General features: G+C 30.7%; 2 protein-coding genes across 3 annotated transcripts; one reads left to right on the top strand and one right to left on the bottom strand.

Moving 5' to 3' along the window:
* Positions 1 to 742: 742 nt before the first annotated feature.
* Positions 743 to 9452, bottom strand: LOC132754218 (tRNA wybutosine-synthesizing protein 2 homolog). The gene is made up of 7 exons (XM_060744817.1): positions 9305 to 9452; positions 5252 to 5532; positions 4543 to 4656; positions 3886 to 4036; positions 3350 to 3459; positions 2152 to 2309; positions 743 to 1730 (listed from the first exon to the last, which is right to left on the bottom strand). The coding sequence occupies exons 1-7, from the start codon at positions 9445 to 9447 to the stop codon at positions 1038 to 1040; spliced, it is 1650 nt and encodes a 549-aa protein (XP_060600800.1). The 5' UTR covers positions 9448 to 9452; the 3' UTR covers positions 743 to 1037.
* LOC132754219 (gamma-secretase subunit Aph-1-like) lies at positions 9414 to 18587 on the top strand. Of its 2 annotated transcripts, none has more exons than XM_060744819.1 (7): positions 9414 to 9479; positions 11768 to 11895; positions 12537 to 12680; positions 13186 to 13280; positions 13588 to 13710; positions 14097 to 14224; positions 14766 to 18587. In XM_060744819.1, the coding sequence occupies exons 2-7, from the start codon at positions 11783 to 11785 to the stop codon at positions 14940 to 14942; spliced, it is 780 nt and encodes a 259-aa protein (XP_060600802.1). In that variant the 5' UTR covers positions 9414 to 9479; positions 11768 to 11782; the 3' UTR covers positions 14943 to 18587. The 2 variants fall into 2 exon arrangements, with proteins under 2 accessions (XP_060600802.1, XP_060600801.1); XM_060744818.1 differs by having other exon boundaries at positions 9437 to 9537.
* Positions 18588 to 20063: the final 1476 nt, after the last annotated feature.

A 20063-nucleotide genomic window follows, 5' to 3' on the forward strand; every position in this document is an offset into this window, starting at 1 on the left:
TTGCCAAGTCAGCTTCTGCAAGCGGGCGTCTGAAAAGTGACCAATATTTGTTAAAAACTTTTTTAACAAAGCTGATGAAAACAAAAAATATATTTCAAAATAAGACATGTTGGCTGAGACTAGGCAATGTATGTCTGAAGGAAAATAATATGTTGAAAGTTACTGACAGAAACTTAGAAAACTGACGGTATATTGTGACTCAGGTTCTGTTTTTATGTACATGCATCACAATATAAATCTTATCTATGAACTCTTCAAAAGCAACTATGTACAGTGTGTCTTGAAATCTTCAATTAATATTAAAATTGCATGTATAAGGTGCATAACTTTACCACAATTCAGTAAATTGTAACCAAAATCGAATGACCTGAGTTCTATTAAGCTATTCGGTTATAAATTTATCAATTTATTGTTATATTGATGAGAATTGAAAACTATAAAATTGAAGGAAAACAACAATTGTGTGCTTTCTTAACTTCATAAAATATTTTTATAGATACAATGTCACTTTGCACAGTATGTCATATCTGTTTCAGTATTGATTACCTCCCTTTATTTCAATAGATCACTCCTAGAACCAGAGACACACCTGTATTAAAGTTGTGTTTGACTCCCTGGTTCATAAATAAAACATATCTGTAGAAATACATTTGCTTAATATTTAAACTTCAAACCCAAGTCTAAGTGTAACTGGGCATTACTCAATAACAATATAAAACAAAGATGTAGTTTGATAATTTTTTTACTGTATGTAGGTGTAGAGACAATTCAATCACATTATATCATCTAAATCCATACCTGTAATTTTACATAAGTCTGCAAATAAGTTAAACATATTTTCTCTATGGTTAGATTAATAACTCATAAGATAACATATTATTATCAATTAGTTACATGATCATAAGAAGAAACATCTTAGTCAATGGTCATTTCTTCTTCCAAGTGTCAAATTTACTAAGCCATTGTTGCCAACTTGCCATGTTAGTGGGTCATGAAGAAGATTTACTTGAAATGCATTAAATTTTTTCTTTTATGTTTTACAATACAACTGGTTTACACTTAAGATCTAACACAATGTGATCAACATAAGGTGCATAAGATTTTACATGTTCTATATGTAATATTTGTGTAGTCCACATTCCTCCATGTATACGTTGTAACATTTCTCTTATTTCAAGACCTGTTTGTTCTGCCCAAGTATACCATTTGGAATTTTTAACATTACTATCACAACATTTATGTTTTGCGACATCACAAAGTTCATTGTTTGAATAATTTTCAAGGTTATTACAACTACATGTCGCTACCATTTCACTTTTGCTGGTTTGTGTGTCACCCTGATCATTTATGATGGTTAGTTGACTTACACATGCATCAAATTTACTAGCAGTGTTGTCTATGGTATGTTTTTCTGCTAAACATGAATCTACTTTATTATCACAGATGTTAGAATTATATTCATGAACATTTTGGCAGTCCGACACTAATACATCATTTTCATCAGTACCAACATCACATGGTGTACGACTTTTAGCCTCACATCTGAATATCTGCTGAGGGTCATCACTATGACAACTAGACCTAGCCTCAGACTTTGTGTTTACATTATAATGTATATGTAATATCCCTCCACTGTCTGGTTTCAGTGCACGGCATGCCACAGGCCAACCCTCACGAGAACTTGGTATCAAACCAAGATTTACTCTGTCAGCAACACCTCTTGGACAAACCTGAAAATGAAATGTTAAATGAAACATGCATCAAACAATTTCTACAAAATTGGATATTTATTCTAACTACATGTATTTTAAAATAGTTACAGGATTAACTACCAACATTTCACTTCAATTTTTTAAATGGACTGTTCCAAAATGGAAATTGGACAAGTTCAATAAGGAACTATAAGAGTTTATATGTTGGCATCTAATTCAAAGATCAATTTTTAAAACAGAATTCATCAGTTGTCATTAAAAAGTGGGTATGATAAGCCTCTAGCCAGCTACAGCCAACTTGCATAACAATCTGCAGTCTGATCAGGCACTAGTCTGTTGGTAGCTCAAGTTTTTGTACTGGTATTTGATATTGAAATCCCTTAAACTTTTAATGGATTGTTCAAAATTCTAACCAGCAGGTTAACTCTACATTTTGTACCTCTTTATTATCTCCATGGTGAACTGTACATCTATCATCAACTTTGTTTAAGATAAGATTTCTATGTAAAGCTTCTACAGCATGCGGATTCCACTCACAAGCATGTAGATGCTTGACTCCAGTATATACCAAATATGGAAGTGTGAAATACCCAATACCTGAAATATAAAGTATTACCTGAAACTAAAAATCTCCATCTTGCAATAAATGGCGAAACACTTGAACATTTTCTAAACTATGTCAAAAGGTACAAACTTTTGTCGCTACTTTTCAATAATGTTCTTTTTAGGTGAAACATTAAATATCCACAAATCCTATGAAAGTCAGTACATCACAATTTGGAACAGTTTTGCAATAAAATAGTAATAATGTTGTCATAAAGTTATTTACCTCTGGTGTCTAAGTTTAAAATAAATGTTGTAACCAGTTATATTATGCAAACATAACATACAGTAATTTAGAATTATTAAGAATGTTTGAAAGGAGGTCACAGTGATTATTCATTGATCACCTAAATGATTTAAAAATGAAGAATGCAACAACTGTCATCTCATGCTCACACAACTGAGAACGTAACTTCATTTAGATATGGTAGTTGGTTACCTTGTCAAAAGTAACCTCAATGCCACCCACATAAGTGTAGAGGTTCATGCATAGTACCAACAAATCTAACAACTAATAAAAATCACTCAATAACAACAGATGTTTGTGAAATTCTTATGCCTCACTGATGGAGTATAAAAGCAATATGCCTCTCAAATTTTCTATGAAATACCACATCTCTAAAGTTTAATTTCATACAAAAAGATGGGATATTTGTAGGAAATTTGACTTATTTATACTTTTAAAATTATTGAGAAAATATCAATTTCCTATGAATAAATATATGTTCTAAGGGGAAAATAAAGTAGCTACTTTAAGCATAAGAGCCCTCGACTCCAGTGATTATCAGAGGTTCACACAAGGTGTATACACAAAGTAAGTGCTGATCATGATAATATAAACAGGCTCTATGACAAATAGAGATTGTTATATTTTTAGCCAACTAAGTGACCACTTAGGCGGTGGCCAATTACAACAACTGAATCAGAATGGATAAATATTATGATGTATCCAAGATGTTTCAGTGACCACTGTTATGTATAACTCTGTATGACATAAAGTCATAGTGTAAAATAAGTCCACAGCCATGATATACCTGCATAAAGATCCACAACAACTTCTCCACTACACTGGAATCCTGCCACTCTCAACTTTTCTGTAATGTTACCAGCACTAAACATACACTTTGTTACATCATATGTATATCTACAAAACAATAAATTGTGCAGGTAATTATAACTTGTATCAAACAGTGCACTGGCAGACATAAATCTAAATAAAATATTGCCTTAACAAGACAAAAATAATATCTGGAGAATAATCTGAGTATTAAAACTCTTATTTAATACTTACAATCTACTGAAAAGAAAAATTGTTTTTTTTATGTTACAAATAAAATTGGCAGGAAATTGTTACAAAGAGGGTATTCATTTCTAAGTCAGTACATAATAATTGTATCCCAAAATCAATACAATATGCCCTAGGGTACTTGATGACAATATTTCTATGTAGATTTGGTTAGAATCCCTCGAGCAATGTAGGAGAAGTTACATTATATTACAGCTAAATGAATTAAGCAATGTCATGTGATTTCAAAGGTTATAAGTGAACATAATTTCTATAGGCACTTACTTTATACCATTATCAACATGCTCCACCCAACCATTGTCACCATATAACATTATAACTTGTGGTGTCCTGTACTGATCTACAGAGACCAGGCACTTTCTTGCTATTCTTTTACATGACAAACTCCTTGTAACTGTTGGCCAAAACTCTGTACCTATAACACACACAATAACCTCACACTTGGTAATAAAGGTAATACAATTGTATTTCAAGTGTATCTTCAAACTTACTGCAGCAAAATAATTTCTATAGGAAAATAAAATTAAGGTTGTCAACTTTTAACCAATTGTCCTTTTTTATTGCAGCTTTGAACCTTGCTTTAATCTGAGAGTAAGCTGCTGAAATAATATCAGATAATCTATAATATGAACAGTTTAATCCAGGTACTGTCTTGTAATGAGTATCACCTGACACTGATAAAAAATAACAGCAATAAAACTCTTAACCTGAGGATTTTTTTTTAATGGATTGTTCTCCTTTGAATTCGGAGATTCTTTAGTATCAAAATACAAAAAAATAGTTACCAACCAACAGTTAAGAGCCTGGTCAGATTTCACACCATTGCAGACTGTCCTGGGTCTATACTGGTGACAAATGCTAATATCTTTTGGTCCTAGCATGTTAAGGGTAAAAAAATCCTTACAAACAAACTATACAAACCTAATTGAAGCCAGATAGGAAGTGTAAATGTTGAGCCTGGAATGAGAACAAGGTCACCATGTCTTTCCCAATGTGTTGGTATATCATTTATCACATCATCAGTCCAGCTATAACCTAGTTTATAATATACAATCAGGAAACACTGTCAAATATAGTCATTATTTATTTTGTAAGAGGTATTTCTTCAATAGAATTACAATTTACTTGATCAGTTGAAGTGAGAAAAAAACTATGTTTCAACCAATAATTATTGTATCAGAAAACCTGACAATATGCCCCAGTGCATCTGATTAAAATAATTCTGTGAATGTTTGATTGTAATCCATTGAGAAATATAAGGCCTTCCACACAGACTATTAATATGTGACAAATGGAAAGGTTATAGTTCTGCCAAAAATAATCAAATCAATTACAATATCACTAGAACACTTGGTGAAGATATTCTGTAAAATCCTTTGAGAAATGAGTTACACACAGAGAGATCATTTACATAATATAAAGAAATACATAACTTACTTATAAAAAAAAAAAAAAAAAAAAAAAAAAAAAAAAAAAATATATATTATAAAACGTCAATTTTTCTGAAGAAGACTAAACGTCGAAAGCTTAAGAAAAGCGTTTGTTTTTATTGAACTGATTATTATAACTTACTTATGTAATTAATACAAAAATAAGCACTATCATAAATAATGAAGAGTTGAATAATCACCATTTACTTCAAGAAGAGACTTTAAGCCTGTTTTCAACAGTTGTTGTGGAGTTTTGACTGTCAATTTTTTAGCAAGAGGCAAGTCCATTGTCCTAATACACACTTCACTCACATCATAACTACCATTTTCATACATTTGTATTTTCCTCTTCAGTTTGTCCAAAGTGTTTCTTGATTCTGAATCATGTACAGGTTTTATAGGAATAGCAACAAGATTCTCATTTTTCAGGTGTTTGAGTCTTCTAGATGCATCATTCAATTTTAACTCTTCAAGAGCTTTCCTGCAAAATAAACAAACAGGTTTAATAATTGAATATGTATCAAAGCTTTAAAGGTGTAAGAAAAATAAATTGATAAAACTTGAGGGAATATAATTATTAGATAAAATCTAATATTTTAATTCAGCTGACAAATAGAACTTGTATATCCTAACGAAATTTGCTTTTTTGCAAAATTGAATATGCAATAACTAACAACAGAGTATTGTCACTATAAGTTTTGGTTATTTATTTTAGTTTGTTTTTGTGTTGGATGCTATAAGCACTATCGAATCTGTTACTGGAATCAACCACTGTACAATGAATGTAATGAATTGCCAACATTGGAAAATTACATATATATTCCCCCTCCTACAGGTTCAGGTACTGTTTCCCCAAAACAGAAAGGGATAATTACTAAGTTTATAGATCTAAAGTATAACTGTAATTCATGTATCTGTAATTAAATATAATAATTTATTATATGCTCCAGAGTCAATTCCACAAGAGTGCTATATTTTTATACACATCACACATTAACTGGTAATGATAAATTAAATGAACATATGCAAACAAACTTGACTTTATTTCAGGTTTATGCTGGGGCTTAAAATTGTAAATCCCAGGTTTATGCAAAGGAGAGATTGAGACTATATTTTAATAATTCTCCTTCTTAGAAAGAATTGTAGTGCACTCCTTGATTTATTTCTCAATTCATCGTCTAAAAACAAAGAAACAGGATCATTTAAACTAACTGGACTTTTGACTAAAACATGTTTTTAAGAATGGGTATACTATTATATACATTGTATAAGTACCTTACCTCACACCATTCATTCATGAGCCAGAAGTTCCTATGATGTCATCAACTTGTGTGCTTATAAAAGCTTAGTTTCTGACAGACATGTCTTTTGCTGTCAAATGAAATAAATCCATAGGAATGGATATTTACAATAAATATTTTGTTACTTTAGCTTAGAGTAACTTTATATGAATTACTGTTACCTTTTAAGTCCTGTAAATACACCATTGACTTATTAATGTGAAAATGAGTGTTATAAACAAAAAACACTTAAAACAGTTACCTGCATCCTGCAATGTGTCAAAGTCAAGTGACAACCACTTTATTAGCTAAACTAGACAGTTAAATTTCGGAGATATTTGAAGAGGTTTGGGGTTAGTTCCTTTATTTTTAGAGGCCATGACAGGTTAAGCTTTTCCAAGTTTGAAATGAGGCTTTTAATTGGATTCAGAGTCAACTCGTCCTCTGGTCAACTCGTCCTCTGGTCAACTCGTCACCTTTTTGGTCAACTCGTCCCCTGGACAACTCGTCCTCTAGTCAACTCGTCCCCAACTCGTCCTTTATATTTTATTACTACTTGTTTTTCATATAGTTCATAAATCATTATAGACTGTTAAAATAATATATTATAAAATTACTGAATTGGACATATTTTGACGCTTTTTGTATGCGATTATTTGGAGTTCCAGCTTATAATAAGGATATATATGCATAATTCTGATTAAATTACATACAGAAAAAAAAAACACGAAGACGATTAATCACTTTCACACTTTCATTGTTTTTTTTCCATGCACATATTTCATTGTCTTTTTTTGGACATCTTACGACTCTACTCTTGGGGCTTGTATAAGTTGCCGAATTCTCTCAAAAGTCCCGTTGAGGATAAATAAATATAATTGACACAATTGATACAATGACCTAAATTATCGTGTTGATTGACGATAAGTGGATACTGTACTGTTTTATGCATGATATAAATTGTTGTTAATTAAATATATCATGACACGTGCCTTTGGTTATTAAAGTATACACATGGTTATTTGATAATAGGATTAACGACACAAATACCTCTGTGGTTGGATACGTTTTTTTTTATATATTTTAAGAACGCGTGTCTTTAATTTGAAATTGCGTGAAAATCGTGCCAAAAGTTGTTATCAAAATTTATTTTCCAAATGTCGAATTTGTTTTGATGGTGTATGGTCAAATATATTAAAATGTTGATTATTAGATGCCTTTTATCAGTCATGGTACAGCAATATTAACAATTCTAGAAAACTAGAAGCCTATTGTTTATTTAAACATTCATTCAATCGGGAGAAATATTTAGATACCGTAACGGTTGTAAAATATCGCATAGCATTAACTAAGTTCATAGTATCAGCACATTCCCTAGCCATAGAAACTGGGAGATATGATGGTACTCTGAGAGAAAATATATTATGCAAATGCTGTTCAATGGGAGTTTTAGAATCTGAATATCACTTTCTTCTTGTATGTCCGTTATACAGAGATCTAAGAATGAAAATTCTTTAAAAGATATTTTTGCAGATGGCCAACACTGAAGAAATTTGAAATTTTAATGTCGACAAATGTTAAAAGTAATGTTACCAACTTAGCAAAATATATTTACTTTGCATCAAAGTTACGAAATGACAGGTTCTCAAATTTATGATGTGTTAATTGTTGTTATATACTAAATTTCAAATTAAGTCTCGTACATTATTTTTACATTTTTTTTTTTTTTATCGATGAGTAATTAAAATGTCAGCCAAATACGTCATTATGATTGTTTTTTTTTTTTTTTCTATGAACAATTGAAAATGAAGTCTCGTACGTTATTGTAATTGTAAATTTCCAACAGTATTCATATACCCTGTGTAAACCATTTCTCATGTATTTATGTTGTTGTTATTGCTATAAACTTTGTAAGTTTAAAGCGGAATAAAGTGTATTGTATTGTATTGTATTGTATTGTATTGTATAACGTACAAGCAAATGTGTTTTTAAGAATAAATCTTATATTTATCAGGGAAAATTTTTTATTGACAATATCCCAACAAACAATTATCATGTTTTTAATTGACACGATCCTTCTATAATGAGATCAATACGCACCGACATAAAGTTTTTAGCGTTTCTAATTTCTGTTAATCTGTCGTCAGTCTTTTGACATCAAAGCTATGCACGTGCGCTTAGATAAAGATCATTAAAATTTAACGTAAAAAAGACGTAATTATTTTATTAATATTTCGATATCAATCAAATTCAGTATTAATTTTACATATTTTACATAAAAGAATTATTTAAAGAAATTTTAAAGACAGAGATCGAAAGAAGGGGACGAGTTGACCATATTAGGGACGAGTTGACCAAAAGTAGGGGACGAGTTGACCAAAAAGGTGTCGAGTTGACTAGGGGACGAGTTGACCAGGGGACGAGTTGACCGGATTGCTTTTAATTGTGTAACTGCAGCCAAACTTGACAGAAATATAAAAAAGATTATAGTGTATGTATGAAAGGAATTTTTACACTAAAAGGTCTCTTGAATGCTTAGAGGTTTAAGACCTGGTTTGCCAGTGGCTAATTTGTATGGCGTTCTTTCGCTACGCTGGGGGCAAAGTCGAAAAAATAAAAAATATGACAAATTTAACATTTGTCTTACTTTACTCCTCTGGGCACAAAAGCGAAAAAACATTAATATGACAGACACCACTTTGTAGTTTGTTATACTTTCACTCTGAGGGGCGTATGGCTCCCTAAATCAATTAAAATGACAAAGTGGCAACTTTGATATATTTTTGCCTGACCACCCTCGGACCAAAAATAGGACATGTCAAAATCTACTCTACTGTATATATAGACAATACACGTATACTGACTACTTTACTGTAGTTTTGACTTTGGGATCGAGAAACTTGTATCATAAGTATAATTTGTTTATGAAAGAAAAACACAATGTAATATATACGATTAATAAAGATTTACAACCTTATTATATTAACACCATCAGCACGAGTTGTCACGCACAGATTTGGCAAGATTTCATCCATTTTAGCAGTCAACTCTTTGTTGTTGTTGTTGTTATTGTAGAAGAATGGTTTGCGTATTGTCTGTATTGTCTGCTTAGTCATTCCAAACCAGTCTGGAAAATTGACACACGGAAGTAAGAATAAAAACGATATTTTTTAAAAGAAACAGTCATTTCATTTTAAATTCAATAGGTAGGTAGTTGTCTTAAGTATCTTTCTTCAAAATCGTAAGGTTTATTCGTAAGTGTAAGGCATTTTCAGTTACTTGACGAGATATATCTCGTTTGTAATGACATTTCGCGATCATGAAAAACAGGATAATTTCAGATTGTCTAAAATATTCTGATATCAGTATAACAAACTGACATCAGTTAGATTGGCAGATTAGAATATGTTTTATTTCCAATCAAGGATCGTTTTAAATGACATGTAAATCACAATAATAAATTAATAATGAGATCAACGATCAAATAATAGTAAATAGATGTTAAAAAAATACAGCAGCACAACTTGATTTCAGATTTGTACACAGAGATATATATCAATCTGTTCATATAAGCAATAACAGTGAACTGAAAATAACAAAATTACTGATAAAAAAATTTAAGATTTGTTAAATTCTAATTGTCGGTGGTTGTTTTTGTATATGTTTTGACATATGTAAATATTGATCCACTTTGGATCACTTGAAAATGAAAGTGAATCCCGTGACAATATCTAATTTCGAATCAGTTCGTGACGACATTAAATTTGTGACATATATGCACTTTAATCATGTGACACACTATATTTGCCGTTATTCATCTGTAGGGTAGCTTAAATCTTTTTTGGCTTGCAGCCACGGCTGCAAGCCATCTGTTTTGGAAAAGCTGTTCCGGTTAGGTGGTTTCCTGCTTACATTTGTTAGTGCATGATTGAACGGGAAACCAGCTGGAATCGTGCCAATCGCAACTTTTCGGCCCTTTCCGTCACTCTTCGGTTTAATGATAATAGCCGATGTAGTTCCGATTGCAATCGTGACAATTCGGGCGATACCATCATACTGCGGAATCAGACGAAGTAATATTACGGAAATCTAAGCTATTTTAGTTACTTCGGTAATCCCAGTTTGTTTATATAAAAAGGATTTCTATTTTTACTTGATTTATCGGTTTAAACCGTAATAAATTATAAACGAAATTGTTGCGTTTTAATTCTTTTTCAAGACGCAAAAGTTAGTTTCTTTTATAATTGTTTTTGTCTGTATTAGTTTTATACAATAGAGAATGGTTATTGTAGTAGTATTCCGTCTCCAAAGGGCGGTCCTGCTTACCAAATCACACAGAATATATGTGCATGATCGAGTTATATTTAGATCTAATGAACGCAATTCAACGTCTTGGTGAGGTAATCTAAAAATAGCCCATGCATATCATTAACCTTACCACGTGCTGATCTACAAATAGCGCATATCGTATCTGTGGTCGTGTAACATAGTTCAAACATGTACATGCTTATTAATTTTTACCACGTAACGAAGTATTTTAAATAGTGCATTTACTTGTCCATAAAGATGCTATATAAATGAAATTAGCAACTGCCAAAACGAATGATTTCTCTGCGAAAAAAGTGGAAATGAAATGTGCACACTTGTTTCCCTTCAGTATGATAGATAGATCTTCACGTTAGTATTTTTACGATTGATTATTTTCTTTATTTGTTTTATACAATAGAGAATAGATTTCAAATCGTTTTGACAAAAAACATTCGTTTTTACAAAAAAAAACAAAAAAAACAACTAAATAAACCCTTTATGATATACAAATACCTTAATTCAAAAAAATTGTGATAATAAATTGAAACAAAAAAAAACAACAATTTTAAAGGGTTGGGATGAAGGCACAACTGTGCAAGCCTTTCCTTTTAAAAGGAAACTTTATTAATTTTTCATTTAATGAAAACATATGCCATGTGATTAATTAAGGAAAATGAGTAAAACACATTACAATATTAAACTAACTAGCATGAGTAAATTTATTATCAACATTTTCAAATTTATACCAAAGTTTTAAAGTATATATCTTTGAAAGAAAGATATCGAAGGCTCAGAACGTATTAGTCACATAATCAAATAAAATCTTTGATTCTTTGTATTCTCTGTGATGTTGCCGTCAGAGGCATCACAGGTTTTAGTATATCTGCATCCACTGTCAATGATAAATTCTGAAATGTTGACATATTCTTGTAGATTTCTTGTGCTAATTCTTCGTTTCACTTCATTTCAAATTATCGGGAACTCTGTTGTCATGTTGATCATGATATTTATATTTCAGAACTGCAACACATTTGTTTTGTTATAATTACGTAAATGGATTTTTTTTCTTGAAGATCATTATTTTGTTTTTTCAGGAATTAAATCTGGTCTTGTATATCATTATTTCAGAACACATTAGTAACCATGACTTTGATGGAATTTTTCGGATGCACATTTATTGCCTTTGGTCCACCATTTGGTTTGTTTGTGTTTACCATTGCAAGAGATCCTCTGAGAGTTATTGTACTGATCACAAGGTATCTAGAGATCTTTGATTTATAATTTTGTGTTGTATCAATATTGTATATGTATAGAATGACCATTTTGTTTATTCAAGCATGTTAACAAATTTTTCTTATCCACCTCAATTCTATGGTTCTGAATTCACCAAATGGTTAGTTTAGATCATAAAAGTGCTGCTCTCTTTTTAAAACACACAGGGTACTAGTTCTTTATAATTACATTATTGACAAGCATGATGATGTCTTAAAACAATGTGATAAATATATATATGACTCTAAAGACTGATATATTTATATGAGTATTAATATCTTCTGGTTGCTAGTATGTGATTGGTTCTTGCATAAATACTGTGAAAACCTAAATTGGCTAACATGTCAGAATTGTAGTCAAAGGACCATTTATCTGTATGGATTCAAACCCTGTCAGGGGCGAGCCATTGTTTTGTTGAGAAGAAACTTTACACTCTTCGCTCTGTACTTGTTGATTCAAGGAACGGATTCCAGAGTGTGTCTATAAGCTGGAAGCGTCCTGCACCACCGAATATACTATTGTTCAAGTAAATTCTGTATAAACAAATACTTGTTAACAATCGTTGTTTACTAAAAGTAAAGTTTTAAAACTGTGTATTAATCAGTTTAAAATGTTTTCATTTCAGTGGATTTTTCTGGCTACTATCCCTGCTACTGTCATCTATATTATGGTATGCAGTGGTTCCATTACGAGATAAACTTGCCTTTGGTCTCGTTTTCTCTGTAATTTTCCAGGAGCTGTTCAGATTCTTTTTCTATAAATTGTTGAGGTAAGGTATAGGGTGATTTAACATTTGTATGTAAACACAGAATTATTATTTTAATGTTCTAATATTTCTTGCTGCCAGTCTTATGATCCCAATTGCTCAAAGCTCAATTTTTAAAATGCTTTAGTTTCAACATATTTATTTTAGTGGATTATGATGAAAGCTTGAACCTTACTTGAACCATTCCATCTGTTTACCAGAACCGGTGTCATGGTTATGACCCTAGTAGGGCTTGAACCCACAATCCCTGGTTTGAGACTTGAGAGGCGGACACCTGAATCATGACACTATCACTCCTCTAAAAACATTTTATTTATAAAAATGTAATTAGGTAGTTTATGTAAACAAATATCATTGTTACATAAGTCAGGTAACATAAAATACTTACTTATTTAAATTAAAAACAAGCTGGATGTTTACATGTAATTACTTTCACAGAGAAACTGTTTAGAGTCAATATACATGTATATATAATATATATCATCTATTTGGTAACACATTGCTATAGAAAAGCAGACGAGGGTCTACAAAAAGTTAGTCTGCAGGGACAAGATCAGCATGTCACACCAAAAGACATCTCTAATAAACATATCATGGCTTACGGTAAGATAATATAAAACTAGCCCTATCGGCTTAACTATTGGCATATTGTCTTATTAATCTATTTTTGACTTTGATAGTGTGGTAATAGAAGAAAAATCATGTTTTGTTTGTTTCAAACTTTATAGGAGAATTGTAACTGCATTCAGTGGTAATGTACCCTTTTTCTCCATTTATTGAGTAAAAATTCATAAAAGAATATTTTATTATATAGAGTGCAGGAGTCAATAATTATCATCTGTTTTAAATTTTATAAGCGATATTGCTGTCAATAAAACCAGATAATGATGGATCTGTGATATTATTTCAGTATCAGGTCTAGGGTTTGGGATACTAGGTGGAGCGTTCTCACTGATTAACGTGCTAGCAGATATGGTTGGTCCAGGAACTATAGGTATCCACGGCGACTCACAGTATTTCTTTCTAGCATCAGGTAAGCTTAAATTAATCTACAGTGATAAGTTTTGTATATCTTTAGCTTACCTCAGTGGTGAAGTTTATGATTGCCTGATTGACTGTGGTCTGTTCATCAAAGGTCATTAACGAACATTTGAAAAATTTGGTACCTTGCATGTTAATATGATTTAAGTTGATTTGATCACAGTCACTTAGGATAGATACAGATTTTCTTCTTTTTCACAAAGAACCTTCATTAATTGGTTAATGTTTAAGATGGTTTTAGATGTCAATACCTACATACACGAGTACATGTATCTTACTTTTTATGTGGTTTTGAGTTGATTGGATCAGATTAAAAATCATATACAGATTTCTACTTTAAATAATTATGCACACAATGGTAATATTTGTTTCTTTCAGCTTTCCTCACACTGTGTTTCGTATTACTTCATACATTCTGGGGAATCATATTCTTCAATGCCTTTGACAAGAAGCAATATATCTATGTTGTGGTTGTAGTTGCCTCACATATGCTTGTCTCATGCCTTGTAAGTATGCCAAAAATAACTTATAATATACCAAAAAAATAACTTAAAATATACCAAAATAACATGTAAATATACTAAAATAACATGGAATCATACCAAAATAACATAAAAATATGTCAAAATAACTTGAAAATATACCAAAGTTGAGTGAAAATATACCAATATTATTATCTTATTAAAAGTAATGCAAATACAACTTTATTTCCTTACAAAATTTTATTGAAAAATATGCAAAATTCTTTTAAAAATTCCAAAAATGAGTTGCAAATGTACAAAAATAAAAAACAAATACACCATGATAAAGAAGAAATACTGTTGTAGTCAAATAGATTAAAACAACAAAAACTTCAAGATTCTGTTTTTTGTTGTCCCTGTTACTTAGTTTGTTTTGATCTTTTTTCCTAAAAATATTGAAAATGGGTATATGCAAAAAAGAATCAATATTTAAATTATCAAATTTGTAATAAGACAAGCAGAATAGACCAAAATATGTAGATCGTAGTAGAGAACCATGTAATACTATATTTATTTTGTATTTCAGAGTTTATTAAATCAACGAGGAGCAGATAATCCACAGAGTTACCTAGGCAGTATTATACCCTCGTATATTGTCATGTGTATTATGGCAGTACTGGCCTTCTTCCACGCAGGTGGCTCAATATCTAATCTACAGGTAGCTCTAAGATGCACAAAACCTACAAGATACTCTGTTGATTAAAATGGTCCAAATCTCTTTATATTTCATCCAAAATATCATCACATTGTGGTGACAGAAAAAACAGAACAAATAGACAGTACCTTTTTGAAATGATGGATTGCTTTTCATGTACCATTTTTACTTTTCATTATTTTTTAATTGCTAAAAATTGTGAGACCTAACAACATTACAAATTGAGATAATTATAAATGTCAACAAAAAAGAATAAAGTAAAAGTAACAAAAAGTAGAAAAGATGAAAATACAAAAGTATCTCCACTGATATTTATACATGTATATAATTAATATTGAAGGGACTAGAATGAATGATTTTTTTATAGAAAGAACAGAAAAACTGAAATTGTTATCATTCTGTATTTAATCAAAATGTGATCATTTGAATGTTTTTATATTGATTTTTAAAGCCAAACTATGAGGAAATAAACTTGTACATTGATTGATATTGTGATTTATATTGCAAGGATAAATGTCTTTATGATTGTATACAGAAATGGTGCATTCTTAATATGTAATGTTAGTAACCTTTACCTGCTGGAACAGGGAGTGATAAGTTTTCACCACCAGTATAGAACCAGGCCAGCCTGTACATGTGGTGTAGTCTGACCAGGCTTTAAACTTTTGGCGAACTTACTTTCAATTGTCTTTCTCATACCCCCAACATTTAAAAAAAGTCCATTTGACAAATTAGCAGGTAAAAGGGTGTACACAAAAAGGATACACAATTTTGACATCAGATCATGGGATAAATTAATGTCATGTTGCTCTAAACAAATACTAGTAATTATGTTCTTGTCAAATACATCTTAAATTACAACATCTATTGAATGCATGAATCATGTTTTAACAGTGCTGTCTGTGATATTTAACTTGTGAATGCGACCAGAAATTCCTTAAATTAACAGTGGACACTTCTAAATTCAAAAGCAGGACAATTCCATTACAGTAATTTAGGTTGATAACGGTTAAATTAAAGTTAAATTTTATTATTCGCTATGTAATGTTTATGAGGCTGAATGTAAAAGTACACTGTTACTATATATAGAATAAAACTATATTTAAATTGTTTGGTATATGTGATTATGCTTTTTGTACATAAAAAGTCCTTAATTAATGTATTAATTTTTATTTGTTTCACCTATATTGTTTTTTTGTTTTTGTTTTTTTTTGTATGTGTTTCCTGACAGGGACATAAACAGGCCACTTTTTGACCACTATTTTTTAACTTGACCAACTGAGTTATTCATCTGCTTATACCCCTCTTATTAGTAAATTGATTTATACTGTAACAATATTTTGCAAAATATTTTAAGGATGGTACATTGATTCACAGCTAACTTTTAACTGAGTCTTTTCTTTGAAGTATCCTTTTACAAATTTCACAATTTTAGTTTGACTTTTCAAAGACTAGTAGTGCAATCCTACACAAAGCAGGAAATCTCAGTGTTTGTCTATTGTATAAATAGAGGATATTGAATGAGTGTAGTTTAATTCAAAATTTATTGAATGAGTTGAATAAAATCATATTATGCGAGCCTCTGGCGAGCATAATATTGTTTTATTCAACGAGTTTAATAAATTTAGTATTGAAATCTACATGAATATAATATTCTTTTTATCACATATATAAAATAAGAACAGTAAACTGTTAAAATGAGTAATTTTTCAATGTCGTGTTAATAGTGTAACGCTAACATTAGCATGCTTTAATGCTATGTTTCTATATAGCGCAAATGACGTCATGTGAAAGTGTTATTACACTAGTGTTATATTGTTTTTATTAAATGGCTTTATTACACACCTGCGCCGCGGTTTATGTGATAAATTGTATTATGACTCGTTCTTGTTTTGACATTGTAACAAGGGACCATGTACTGTAAAGTATACATATAATTGTAAGTTTTGCTTTTATCTACTGCACTGTTTTTCTTTAAATGTTAAAACTTGATGTAGTTACGTTATGCTTGAACATAAAATTATATGTCTATTTATTTAAATAGATTTTAGAAATACAAAGTAGATATTCTTATACATGAATAGAGAAGTAAATGTGAAAAGTTGTAGTACAACCTTGAAATTATATCAAGTTCAATATTTGTTTCTTTTCTTAAAAATCAAACAACAAAACTTTGCTACTTTTTCTTAGTGCAACTTTGTTGATGCTGCTCTTGATTATTGAGATTGTTATTCAGTTTTTGTGTTTTTATAGAATTTGTATATATGCTAAGGTGTATAACACTACAGATTTCTGCTCTAAACAGAATATGAGGAGTGTAAAAGTATTGTGACAGACAGTTGTCTTATAGGAAGGCTAGCTTCAAGTATTTGGCTATCTGTAGAAATAGTTTTGTTGTCAATTTACTTGTACTATTTCTATCAGAACATATGTACACATATTGTATTGTTTTATTTTCAATATAGAAACTTACTTTATGACTATATTTGATATGAAACCAGTATTTATTTTACTTGAAAGCAAGCCTACTAGTAAATGACAAACTTTGAATACAAAAATCTACCAAAAATGTTCTCACTCTTGGAAAAATACAGTTTGAAAATATTCCAGTTTACAAACAGTATTATTTCTGCACTTTACAAACTTTTTAGGAAAGGAGTGTGCAGGCATATCTATCTTAATTTCAAAAGTTTTACTAAATCCCAAACATGCATTGTTGTTCTTTTAGACAGAGATATATACATGTATGTATGATACTATATATTGCAATATATTATTGTGTCTTCTTGACGACGCATATTTGAAATCTTGCCCATCAGACCTGTAATAAGAATATATTTTTGGAACTGTGTTATTTGGGTTCTTTTTTTTGTTATAAATCAACATTATAATGGCGAACTTTGTTATTGTTAACTGATTAATGTGTTAGCTATTTTCAGTGTATATTTACACAGTTAACTATTATTTCATTACGTTTATTTTCTTGTCAAATTGTCATGATTTGAGATCAAATTTAGTGCTCCTTGAAGGTAACTTTTGTAATTATAAATATATCTCATAATTGTCTAATTGTTTTAAGGTATGACCCTCCTAATGCGACACCATATTCATGGTAAACATCCTGAACTTTTTCCATTGTACACAGATTAGGCCGAAATATTACCCTCGATAATATATGGCAAAGCCTGGAAGGATTTCTCAACCAGATCTTTGTCATTTTGAAATACAGTTTATACTAAAGTATCATCGTATGTATCATCAAACATCATTAAAATTGATAAACACGTTCATTATACAATGAAGTTCTGTGAAATATTATTAAAGATAACTTTTGAAACATCATCCATTAGGGTGGTCATATCTTAATTTGCTTGCCTGTTGAACAGAAAAATGTTCATAGATTATATTTATTTATGTGTGCTTTATTGATTTGAACAGTGAATATACGAGTTATTTGTAATTTATTTGTGATGTGTAAGTATTTCTGATTTTGTAATATAGAAATCTTGTCTTGTGTAAGATAATTATGTTTTATATAATAAAACACTGTAATTTTTTGTTTAATTTTGAAAAGTATACAAAATAAGTAAACAAATGCTTTATCTGTAGAGTTGTATGTTAGACTGATACACCATCACAACATGTACAACATGTACATTGTAAAATTCTGTAAATAAAATAAAACTGTTTGTTTATTTGTTTTATTCTATTTTATTTGATTGATAATTTCTGGAAAGAAACAAGGGAAAGAAAATTTACTGATTCTATTCAGCCGAATATTTTTAATTAAAATTTGGTAGAGCATTGATTCAACAATGCAAAAAAATCAAATTTTGAAACAAACAGATTTGTATGACTATCTATAAAAGAATATAGATTAAGAACCAGTTATATGACAACCTATTTATCATCATTATGAAATATATGGAAATCTTGAGAGACAGGCTAAAGTTCTCTCGGACAAAAGTCCTACCATCTATACTTTATAGTAAGATAGAGAGAACTAGAATCCCTAAAAAAAGGCCAAAACAGCAAAATTAAAAAAGTTGCAGGCTCGTGCAGGCTGGGTTTGGCTGAGCCTGTTCCTGGGAAATACTGGAAAGTGCAAGCTACTGTCCGTGTGCATTGGCTTAAACAGAATTTAACATTTAAACATGGTAATAGAGAAACATCCGCAGAGGTAATTCGTGGAACCGTAAATGAGACATGTTAGTGCCGTTCCATAAAAAGCGGCGAATGGTCCCCAATTTAATGAATGCGTGTCCTTTAAACGAGGAAACAATTGAAGAAGCAATATAAAATGGAATTTTGAATTGGGATCCTGTTTATCACAGATAATGCTGTCAAAAGACCAATTTAAAAAACAAAATACGTATCCTAATTGTTGATGATATAGTATGTAAGTAAGAAACACCGAAGTAGAAAAGGCCACCTCCTCTCATTTACTTGGTGGACACAAAAAGCCCTCTATATTTGAAAATAAATTACTCGATCAGGAGACGAACATTTTTTTGAAAAATAAGACAATAGTGAATTAGGCCTTTTCTTTCGAGATATTTGCAGGTTCTGTATTGAACCAGATTAGCTCTAAAAAGAGCTGTTCAGAAAGTAATTGTATATCATTCGTCGTCTTCAGTTTCGTACTCAGACTCACTGCTCTCTTCTATCCAGAAACGCACATCATGACGCAGCATGTTGATGTCTTCAGCTTTCGTGTAAACATAGTTATAGTACATGCTTCTCACGCCTTCCAAGACAGATAACTTCAGTTTCAGATTGTAACGAAAACATTTAAAGTTGTTTCCCTCAGCTCTGTTGTATCTGTAACTCATGTCAGCCATAAGTTTGTTTAGGTGCATCAGCTGGCGAGAAGCTTTCGTGAATTTTATTTCTGTATATCGTAATTCTCGCCGTTTCTGTTGAAGTGTCTGATTTTCAGCTCCCGGCTTTGTTGACTTGACATTACTACTGAAGACTCTGTGTCCGTATTTATCATAGGATACTCTCATATTTGAAGACATTTCTTTCTCAATTTGCTTTTAGGAATGATTTCAGAATGTTTCAACTTGTGTATTTATGTATTGTCTTAATTCAGAACAAGACAATAGTGATAAACATCAAATGTCACAAATTGTGTTCATATAACTTGACAAAAACCAAGATTGCCAG

This window comes from Ruditapes philippinarum, unplaced genomic scaffold (assembly GCF_026571515.1).
Source record: "Ruditapes philippinarum isolate M1 unplaced genomic scaffold, ASM2657151v2 ctg2024_1_1_1_1, whole genome shotgun sequence".
Lineage (NCBI taxonomy): Eukaryota > Metazoa > Mollusca > Bivalvia > Venerida > Veneridae > Ruditapes > Ruditapes philippinarum.